At 42.1% G+C, this 11381-nt stretch overlaps 1 protein-coding gene across 1 annotated transcript; it reads left to right on the forward strand.

Moving 5' to 3' along the window:
- Window positions 1–257: 257 nt before the first annotated feature.
- ACRALDRAFT_1072746 (uncharacterized protein) lies at window positions 258–1065 on the forward strand (the record flags this gene model as incomplete). Its single annotated transcript, XM_071018016.1, has 3 exons — window positions 258–412; window positions 536–734; window positions 886–1065. The coding sequence occupies 3 exons, from the start codon at window positions 258–260 to the stop codon at window positions 1063–1065; spliced, it is 534 nt and encodes a 177-aa protein (XP_070871992.1).
- Between the last annotated feature and the right edge of the window lie 10316 nt (window positions 1066–11381).

Here is an 11381-nt window from a genome sequence, read left to right on the forward strand (position 1 = left end):
CCTCTTTCCCTACCCTCTTTCCCTACCCTCCTTCCCTACCCTCTTTCCCTACCCTCTTTCCCTACCCTCTTTCCCTATCCTCTTTCCCTACCCTCTTTCCCAACCCTCCTTCCCAGCCCTCTTTCCCTACCCTCCTTCCCTACCCTCTTTCCCTACCCTCCTTCCTTACGATACATAGGTATACACAGTAACTTGACACAAGTGTCGAGCCGGTGTACCTCACCTACGCACACCTATAACGTGGTGTTGTAAGTACAATGGCTCGACAGCTTTGTCTCGTCACTGGGGATCCCAGGCCCAAGTCACCCAACCGCATAGCAGAGGGTCGTGGCTTCCGCATCCCCTGCCCCATACCCGCCCCGAGATGCCCACTAGACATGAGTGGCCTTTCCACAGGTAGTCATGTAGGTAGGTAAGGTATGTCCAGGAAGAGGCATCCATATGGGCGCAGAGACAGATATGAAAGACAGACGTCCCCCCGAAGACATGCAGTCTTCCCAGAAACATACACACAAGCACACTGACACACTAACAGCAGCAGCAACAGGAACAACAACAGCAACAACAACAACAGCAACAACAACAACAGCAACCACAACAACAACAACAACAATGACCACGACGGCGGCGGCGACGACGATGACGACCGAGGAGATAATTGCGTTGGCGGCGGCTCAGGCCGCGGCGCAATGTTGCGCCGCAGTGCGCGAGGCCCAGACGGCGGCGCCATCCCGGTGGGATGGCGTCAGTCTTGGTGTCGGGATCGCGGCCATGGTTATGGCCGTGATCATGACCACCACATCGTCCATACACTTCGTATGGACGTGGCTCGACCGGCGGGAGAAGAAGAGGAAGGAGGACGAGGAGATGGGGATGGGGGCCCAGGGGGGCGGGGCGGATAGGGCGGGTCAGGCGGGCGGGGCGGATAGGGCGGGCCAGGCGGGCGGGGCGGGCGGGGCGGAGGCGATCCAGCTAGTGGGCAGGAAGGGCGAGCCGGCCTATGGCCAAGTGCGGCGCACTTCCGCCGGGTCTAGAGTGAATTTCGAGGGAACCCGCAGGGGTTAGGTATCTTTTATTTATTATCTAATTACCTAGTTTAAGATAAGAGGCGGCCACCGCCGCGATATAACGGCAGGTCTTATTAGCCAGTCCCTCTACACTTAGTATTATATTCTGTGCTCTAGAGTATCTTACTATATTTCCCTGCGTTATATTTATGCCCTTAGTTAGCGTTACCCCGTGCCTATACGCCTATACGTTATACTAGGATCGCTTTATATTATCTATTACTTAGATAACGCTATAAGGCTCTTGATTTCGACTAATAGCTTACCTATATTAATCCCCTTATATAGATAAACTAGGCCCTGTTTGGCTACCTATAGGCCACCCTTAAGGATAGTCTATCGTATAGGCTGGCCTAAGGCAGGTTCGGAACGGCTTACTCCGGGCCTAAAAGTGGGATTAGACCTACTATAGGAATAAGGGCAGGATTTTAGCACTACGATTAGAGATTTCTATAGAGTTAATTAAATTAATAGATCGATCGCTTATTTTAGGGCTTAACTAGGGAGCCTAGACGGATTAATATCCGGGCTATAGAATATAGCTGGATATAGGTTAATAACGCAACCCCTTATCTCCCTAAGTACTATAGCCAGTTTATATATATATATTATAGCTAATTTATACGTATATCTTAAATAGTAAATTCTACCTATTATTAAAACTTATATATCCCTATTCCGCTAATTTAGGTTAAAACCGTCCGCCTATATCCTAACTCTATTTAACTCTACGGGCTTATAATAATAAGGGTACCTAGGTATATATTATAGAGGGGCAGACCCGTATTCCGGGTCTAGACGTTATAGATATCACGTAACATATACTAACCGTATATATCTCTGGCCAGCCAGTATTATAGGACCTATAAGAGGATTTGAGTTAGGTAACCTTAGGGTGTAGTAATTGATATATGAATAGGATAGATTCTCTAAAGGAGAGGGCGAGGTTCCGGTCGTGTATATCTACGGGGGAACCTCAGGCTATCTAAGGCTAGGCGCTATACTGGCTATAGTGCTAGGATAGTGCTAGCACCGGTCTAGCGCTATACTGGTTTAGTGCTAGTATAGGGCTAGCACTAATTTAGCGCTATACGGGTTTAGTGCCCGTATAGTGCTGGTATTAATCTAGAACTATATAGTTTTAGATCCTAGTATAGTGCCGGATAGTAATACGTAGTATATACCCCGGGAGAGATAAGGCCCTATATCCCGCGGGCTTCGCCGTCTCTTAAGGTCTACGACGTCTAACTTAGACTCGGCGTGGCCGATTATTATACTAGTAATAAGTGGTAGACGCGGTTATAATTCTTTATTTCTAGCCAAGGCTAAATAAATAATAAAAAAACTATAGTATAGAATAGCGCTTTATAGCGCCTATTCCTAACTCTGTTAGGCGCCGTTTATAACGCTAGCAATTACGCCCGGCCGCCCGCCCCTCCGTTATATATTTACTAACCTAGGGCTTAATAAAAACAAAAGAAAATAAAAACAAAATTATTAGTACCGCCTATTCTCGCTCTATCACAGGACCTTAACGTCTAGAGCTCCCGGCTCTAGATCGGGTAAACCCTATTCCTTTATAGGTATTCCGAGAATAACCTCCGCGTCCTCGGGTTAGGTGTTCTCCTTACGGCGTTTAAGCTCGCCGCCGAGTAGGTCGTATAATGCTAGTAGGCCTTTGCGTTAGTTGTTTCTATAGTGGTCTTAGATAACCGCTGTGTAGTGGATAGTATCCGTGATTAGGCTTATATTACTAATTAGCCTGTTCGTTATAGTGACGCGTTTATTCTTATCTAAGCTGCTATTATTCTTTAGTTTAGCGACTTAGATAAGCGCCTCTATACGCTATATAGCGATAAGGAATAGTATATCTGCCGCTTACTATACGTTATTACTTATAACGTGCTCGTTAATAAAGTCTATTACGAATTTAGCGGTGGGTAATAGTATAACGATAATATACTAACGCTAACTTATAACGGCTAGCTTATAGCCGCCGCTCTCGAAGTCGTTCCGAGTAACTTATACGTTATTATCCTTTAAACGGCCTATAAAGGCCTTAGTAGCTTATATCCAAATTTTATCTTCTCCCTATATAGTGAATAGTAGACGCTTAGCTGCCGGTGCTAACCCGGTATCGTCGCGGGTATGCTTATTAGTCCCGGTTACGGTGGGTATAGACGGTTCGCTAGCGCTAAGTAGCGGATTAAGGCATATTTAGCTTAGAAAATATATTATAGAGCGGATAGCCGGTATAGGGCGTTCCCTAAGCGATTATATATAGTTCTTAATAGCCGTGGCGTGCTGCTATATATATTCATAGTATTCTTTAGTCATAGCGATAAATAAGTCTAGGTCGATAATTCTATCGCCGAGCTTATCGATAGCCTTTACTAACGCGAGGCTAATACTATTAGTCTTATTAATCTTATTGATTATTTTAGCTAATATATTAGCACCCCGAAACGCTGGGCTTTAGCGGCTAGTAGGTATGTTAGTTACACGTATAGGCGAACCGCTCTTTATTACCGTGAGCCTACTAGCCCGACGGGCCGATCTATATCGGAATTAGCCGTCGGGGCCTTAGGGGGTATTATAGCGAGCTATAGCGAGGTATTACTTAAATAACTATTTATACTACGGCTACTAAGTAATAGTGTTAGCGTTATCTAGGAGGAACTAGGGCTAGGGAAATTCCAGGGTAATCTTTTTTACCTTAGCCTTTATAATACACTTATTAGCGAGTTCTTCGGGTACAAAGATTATACGATCTAAACGCCTATTCTGCGGGTCGTCGTAGCCGGCGTCTACCGCCTTTTTACGGTATCGTTAGACGATATCTTCGTGGTCGGTGTACTACTATTTAAACGCGGGGCCGGCGGTAGTAAGATAGTAGGACACGTAGTTCTTATCTCCGAATAGAGTGATAGCCCTAAAGTATCTATTAAATATTAGGCCTAACCCGTCTTAGCTATTCCTAAACTAGCGCGTGAACTCCTCCCTAAGCTCTTAGTCTTTGGATCTGTGTATATCTATAGGGTATACGACGATATAGAAATTAGCGATAGGAGGTATTAATTAGGATAGAGGGGCAGGTAAGCGTGTGCTGGGGTTAGTGCTAAGTAAGGGTTTATAATAGGCGGAATAGAACTCGTTGGCTCTATAAGGCGTGCTGCTGGTAATAGGAATAGGGATTATACGGTGCGTTAATAATAAGGTATAGTGGAATTATAAAGAATTATAATAGGAATTAACTATATTAGGCTTTAAAGCCCTCTAGGACGATATAGGAATAGGAGTGTAGAAGAAGATATAGTCGTGATTATTATTATGATTCTTTAGCTATAGGTAAAGAATAAAGGAGAATAGTGAAGCTATAGGCGGCTAAGGAAATCTTTTATTTTTAAGCTAGCTATACTAATTTATATATACGCCGGGGCTATATAGCCGGTAGGGCTTCTATTCTTACTAGTTTAAGATTAGATAGTATTATTCTTTTTATATCGGTTATACCTTCTAAAGGAGTGTTCGTTATTAAGGGGGATAGTTCTTTAGTCCTAGCCTAGCTCCGCCGCGAGGCTAAATAGGTCCCTTTAGTTCTTTAGAGCTCGCCGGGCTCTAGTCTTTTAACCTCTTTTATCCCCTTTAATACTAAATAAAGCACTTCTAAAGCTCTTTAACGTTTCTCGAATTCCTCCACTAAATCCGGAGCTTCTATTACGTCTACGGGCATCCAGATATTCTATTAGTCCGGCTAGTCCTTTTATTAAATAAGGTACTCGGTGCGTGGCTTACCTCTTCCCTTATAAGTAATCCGTTTATCTAGGATAGCTTCGATCTTATAGTGCTTATATAGGTCCCGCTATTACTCTTAGTCCCTATCTTATACGTCGACGGGTCCTTTAATCTTAGGTATCTCCGCGAACCTAACTATTTAGAGTTAAGTAATACTAATAACGGGGTGTATATTAAGAGTCTTAGGTAGATCTAATCGGTACGCTAGCGGCGATACTTACTCGAGGACCTTAAAGGGGCCTATCCGTTAAGCACCGAGCTTAGGGCTGGCTTTGCCTAGGAGCGAGTATCCGCGGCTAAGGCGGACGTATACGCGGTCGCCGGGCTAGAACCGAATATTACGCTATTTCTTATCGTATAGGCGCTTTATATATATCTATACTATTACGATAATAAGTTTCGTATCCTCCTAGAATATCTTATATACGAACTTAGGGTTAATATTACCGATTAGGTTAAGCGGGCTATTCGTTTTAGTGCCGTATAGTATCTTATTTAGTATATAGCCGAGCGTCTTATTAAAGGCGTTATTTAGGTTAAACTATAAAGGTATAATCACCTTCGGCTATAGGGCGTTTAGGTTATCCGCTAGATATATACGTATCCTGATCTTAACGGTTTAGTTCTTCCTCTCGGAAATATTATCGGTTTAGGGATACCAGGCTATTAAGAACTTTAGCTTAGTTCCGGCTACCTTTTATAGAGTTATCTAGAAGTTTAATAAGAACTTAGGGTCACGATCTAAGATAATAGCGCGGGGGATACCCTAGTTACCTATCTAGAGGGCTTAAAAGAGTATAGACGCCTAGTCCTTTACGGTATAGGTGCTATAGCTAGGGATAAGCAGGGAGGCCTTTAAGAACTTATCCGTGACGGTTAGGAGGGCGTCGAATAAAGGGAAGCCTTCGCGCTACTAAGGAGTCCCTACGGAGGGCACTTTAGGCAGCCCGATAAATAAAGTCTATAGCGATAGTATAAAAAAGGATAGGGGGTATTAGGATAGGCTATATCTCGCTAAGGGGAGCCTACCGATCCGTTTAGTGGGTATAATATATCTTATATTAAGCGATATATAAGTCGACCTCCTTACGGAGTTATAGGATTATAAAGCGGCTAACTAAATCGTATTATATCCGTTTAGCTCCGAAATAGTACCGGTTATTATAGGCGGCCTAGAGGAATTCCTTATATAGGGAAAAGGGGATATAAAGGCGCTTTCTCTTTTTTAAATCCACCTAGTATAGGAGATTATTATCCACCTTAAAAGGGATCTTAACTAGTAAGTTATAGTTAGTGGTTTAGGCGAGGATAGGTGCCTACTTTAAGTCGTTAGCGTATCCTTTAATAATCCTTTATCGTATATCGTCCTTTATTTAGATTTCGCTAATATAGTGTATAGCCTAGTCTTCCTAAATCCGGTCTAATTCGCCTAGACCTTCGGCCTAGGGGCTATTAGTAGTAGGTAGCCGAGATAAAGCGTCGGCTACTATATTCGTTTTACCGGGGATATATCGATAATCTAACTAGAATTAGCTAAGAAGCTAGAGGAGAGGGTAAGCTCTATATTTAGCCTAGTCTTATTAGTGCTGGATAGGACTATTAACTTTATAATACCAATAATAGCGGCGTGGTCCGTAAAGACTATAATCGGGTTACGATAAGCGGACTAAATAATAATATAGGTCTTACGAACGGCCTATACTAGGCAGGCGACCTTAAGTTCTATAGGCCAGTACTTCTCTTTAGCGGCGTTAAGTCCCTTACTAATATAAAGCACTAGTCGAATATCGGTTTTCTTAAAGGTTCCTTTAGCGAGCTATTTAGTCTCGTTAACTAGTTAGAAAAGCATAGCGGAGAACCTATACTCTTTAAAGGCGTCTAGCTAGATAAAAAGGATCTTAGTGGGGATATAGTAGAATAGGTAAGTATCCGAGGTAAGAGCGCCGGTGATATCATAGAACGTAGCTAACTCTTTAGTAGTAGCCTTAAATATTATACGTCTAGTATACGCCTTATAGGCCTATCCCTTATTTTTCCCGATTTAATAAGCCTTAACGAGAAGGGTTATCTTCTATTACTAAAGGGGAGCGATTCGATAAGAGAATCGGGGAATAAGATAGCGAAGCTCCCCTATTATCCCGATCTAACGTTCTAAGGACTAAAGAGAAGTCGGAGGGCGAATCTTTCGTAAAGCCTTAGTACGTTCTTTAGTATTCGATAGCCTAAGGGCGTTAACTTCGAATCCTAGTAGTTAAACTAACGGATATCTAATAAAGGACTTATCGGGAGAGATACTAATCCTCTTTTTACTAAGCAGGGAGAGTACTATATCTAAATGCTTAGTATAGTTATTCTTAGTATCCGATATAATAACGATATTATCGATAAAGGCGGAGATAAAGTCCTGGTAGGGGCGAAGGAGCTAGTCTATATAGCGTTAGATATACGCGGGCGAATTACGGAAGCCTATTAAGGCGACCTTTAGTTATTCCTATCCCTATTAGGAAATAATAGTAAACCGCTTACGGTATAGTTCGTATATAGGGAACTAATAGAAAAAAGCCCGGGCATTAATAACGGAGATAAACTTCTTCCCTCGGAGTCGCTTAATAACTTTATCCTAGAGCGGTATCGGGTATATATCTAGGATAGTAACCTTATTCAGGGTATAAAGGTCGACTACTATACGGCCTTTACGTTTACCTTTTACCTCTCGCTATATAATAAAAACCGGAGCACTAAAGGGCGTTAGTATTAACGTCTATTCTATACGGTCCTAATCGTGAAGTCCCTTTAGGGTCTAGTCTAGAAAGGCTCGGTCCTTACGGCTAAGCGGATATAGCTTTTAGTTAATCCTTTAGGTATACTACCCGTTAATTAAAGGAACGCGTATATAGTCCTTTTTATTTATATCGATAACGCCTTAGTCCGTCTAAACCTTAGGATAATTACCGATAATCCTAGTAAAGCGTTATATAAAGCAGGCTCCGTGGTTATAGATAGTTACGCCTTCTAGAGTCGCTTTAGTCGGGGTATCTAGGCTCTTAGCGATTCTAAGCTTCCCGTTAATAGGTAAATACCCTTTAAAGATATCGCCTTATCCTTCCGGACTCGGGGACTTCTTGGCGGCCTCTAGTCGTTTTATTAGAATATCTCGGGCTTCGTCTTACTCTATATTTAAGTATCTATTAGCGTGGAAGGGATCTATATACCCTAGCTTACTACCCCGGGAAATAAATAGCGGCTAGTCGCTAGCGTTATAGATTAGGATAGATATCCCTTCGCTAAGGATATAGTTTAGTAAGCCCTTAATATCCGGTTAGAATTCTATAGAGTTTAAGGTTATATTCTATTCCTTAAATAAGACGAATCTATACTAATATAGCGGAATAATAACCTTCTTAGCGGCTTTTAATCGGTGTTTAACTAATAAACGTTTAGCGAAGATACGTGCCGGGATAATAAGACCTTTATAGGACCTAATCTGGATAGCGTCCCGCGAGTTAAGGATATCGACTTTATTCGGATAGTTAAATTCCTACCCGAGGAGTAGTCCGGCTTCTAGCTTAGGGACTACCTAAGCCTTTACGTATAGCCGTCCGACTTAGGGCTAGCCGTTCGCTATGCCTTATACTAATAGGGTAAATAAAGCCTATCTAATAATACTTAAGGTACCTACACCGCGAAGCGTAGATCTCTTAGTTATATCGACTTTTATATCGGGGAGGTAAGGGAGGAGGTACTAGCTTATAATATATCGCGAGGTACCTAAATTAATATATACTTCGAAGGGAGCGCTATCTAGGGTTACACGAACCTAGACCCTTCTATATATATAACCGTATAGGCCGGCTACTAGGTCTATTACTTCCTATAAGGCGCCTTTAATTAGCGGGGAGTCCTAACCGCCTTATTCCTCTATTAGGAATAAGTAGAAATAAGACTTTTTATAACGGAGGGCCTTATTATTAGATTTTATTAGTTATCTATACCTAGTATATTATCGCCGTACCTAATTAAGATTACGGTACTTAGGTATAAATCCGGGTTTATCGGCGACTTAATATAGTTAATTACTACCTTTATCGGTCTTAGCTTTATCGTCTATAAGGTCCTCGGAACTATTAGACTCCTCTTTAAAATAGTATAGGTCCTTTAGTTCCTTATTATTCTTATATCCTTTATCGGAGACCTTATTATCGATAGTAGTGTTTACTAGATCCCTGAATCGTTCCCGGCGAAAGTTCCGGTTACCGCGCGCTAGTTAATCGGATATATTATTAGCTAAGAGCTGTTAGCCGTGTTTATTTATATAGCGGTTTAGCGTTCCTAGGGCTAATAGGGCGCGGTTATTCTGGTGGAATTATCCTAGTCCTAGTCCTAGCGAGCGATATTCCGGGAATAGGGGATAACGATCCAGCGCTAGGGAATATTATTCGGGCTATAGCGAGCGGCGTAGAGCCGGGCTACCGCGTCGATCCGGGTACCGGGGAAAGGGCGAGTATACTTAGAAAGATTAGTTCGAGGTCGGTATCTATTCGATTTATGGCAGGGTTTATTAGGTAATAAGTACCTTCTAGGCTCTATTAGTATAATTCCGGTATTATCCTGGTATTATACTAGCTAGGCTATTTATAAAGTTAGTTATTATAGTTTCTGGTCTAGGATAAGGAATAGTGTTCGCTAGGTTAGCGTCTAAGCGATCCTATATAAGAGCTAAATACTTACCTTTAGGTTTATTAGCCGCCTTCGTTAATCGGATTACCTTATCTATAAAGACACGGATATTATAACGGGTAACTATATCGTCTAGGGTATATCGCTCGCGTCTTAGCTTATACTCGGCTTCCTCTCAAGGTAGTTAGAACCTTTCCTATAAGGCGGTCTTCTATTCGGTAACGGTGGCTATTATAGTAAGGTATAAATATCGTCCCTTATTAAGGCTTATAAACTATACGGATACCTCGCCTAATAGATAGCGGGCTAGTCCGCGGGGAAGGGATTCGCGGTGCTAGGCACTTAGGCCGGTATACTAGTCTATTATATCAGTAAAGCGGAAAACGTTTATATAGATTAGTTTAGTTCCTTCGGTCTTAAGATCCTAGTCGGTAATAAAGTATAAGGGAGGCTTAAAGTAGCCTAGGTTATTAGCCTTAAATCGGTATATCCGATTATCGCGCTAGCTAAGAATAGCGAGTAAATCCGATTATCGTATATATAGGTATAGTTCCGGGTAGTTAATATCCGGCGTGTTCCTTAGGGGAGGGCCTATACTAAGAGGATTATATCCGGGAGGGCTATTACCTAGAGGGGCTATCCGGTGCTATTAGCGTTCCGGGTTCCTACTATTCCCGGATCCGATATCCTTTATCTTATTATAAGGGTAGTATATAATATCAGAGGGTATAAGGCTTATATACTTATCGCGGTTATTTATAGTATTAGCTTAAAGACTTTCCTGGTCGGAGAATAGTATATAGTTATTAGGCGTTAGGGTATAATCGGGCGTTCCTTTAGAAGGTTTAGCGTACTTTAAAGAAGGGCTTTCCGCTATATCTTCGGGGAAACTTCTAACTAGCCGTTCGACTATACTTATAGCGGGGCGGATTAGAAGCGATTCCGATCCCTTAACCTTAATCTTTAGTTTTATTAGCGGAGAATTATAGCCGGCGGTAAAGGGGGCTAGCTCCTTTCTCTTAGCTACGCTACTACGGGGTATAACCATAGACTTATAAAGGTTAATATACTTAGGCTCCTTTTTTAGCTAATTATAGAATACCTTTACGAAAGAGTTATAATAAGTAAGCCACTTAGCAGGATAGGTTAGCTAAGGAGGTAGGATAGCTTTAGAGACTCTTCCTCTAGAGGTTATAGCCTAACTAGCTCTACTAATACTAGGGAGGTTCCCTGCTCGCTCGGCTATAAAGAAGAGTAGCCGATATTCGGGCGTAAGAACCTTCTTGGCTATATCTGGATAGGCGTTCGCTATTACGGCGAGTAAATATACGCCTTTTAGATCCCTTAGCGTAGGGGGAGAGTCTAGGAGAATAGGGTAAGGAGCGTCGGTTATTATTAAGCGGGTTCCACGATAATACTATTTAGTATTTAATAGGTCGTTTTTAGATATAGGCCTATCGGATAACTAGCACTTATAGACTCTTATACTTATCGCTCGCTCGCCTAGTCCTAATAAAAGGGAGGCGCTTTACTTAGTGGACTATAGTTAACCGGTATCGTTTTAGCTATATGTCCGCTTAGGGCGCTATATATAGCTATTTAACTAAATAGGGGTTTAGTACGCAGACCTTTATACTTTATACTAGAGGGCTAGTAAGCGTAGTAAGGGGCGTATAGGTAAGTAGTTCCTTATTAACACTATTAGGCTATAGCTCGATAATCGCTGCTCGTCGCCTAGTCCTATTTAAGGGGAGGCACTTTATTAACGACGGATAGTTACTTACCCTAGGATCGTGTAACTAGAATAGTCTCTATAGTCGTTTAATAGGATCGGTACGCGAA

Source organism: Sodiomyces alcalophilus (genome assembly GCF_042370955.1).
Source record: "Sodiomyces alcalophilus JCM 7366 unplaced genomic scaffold ACRALscaffold_8, whole genome shotgun sequence".
In the NCBI taxonomy this organism is placed as follows: domain Eukaryota; kingdom Fungi; phylum Ascomycota; class Sordariomycetes; order Glomerellales; family Plectosphaerellaceae; genus Sodiomyces; species Sodiomyces alcalophilus.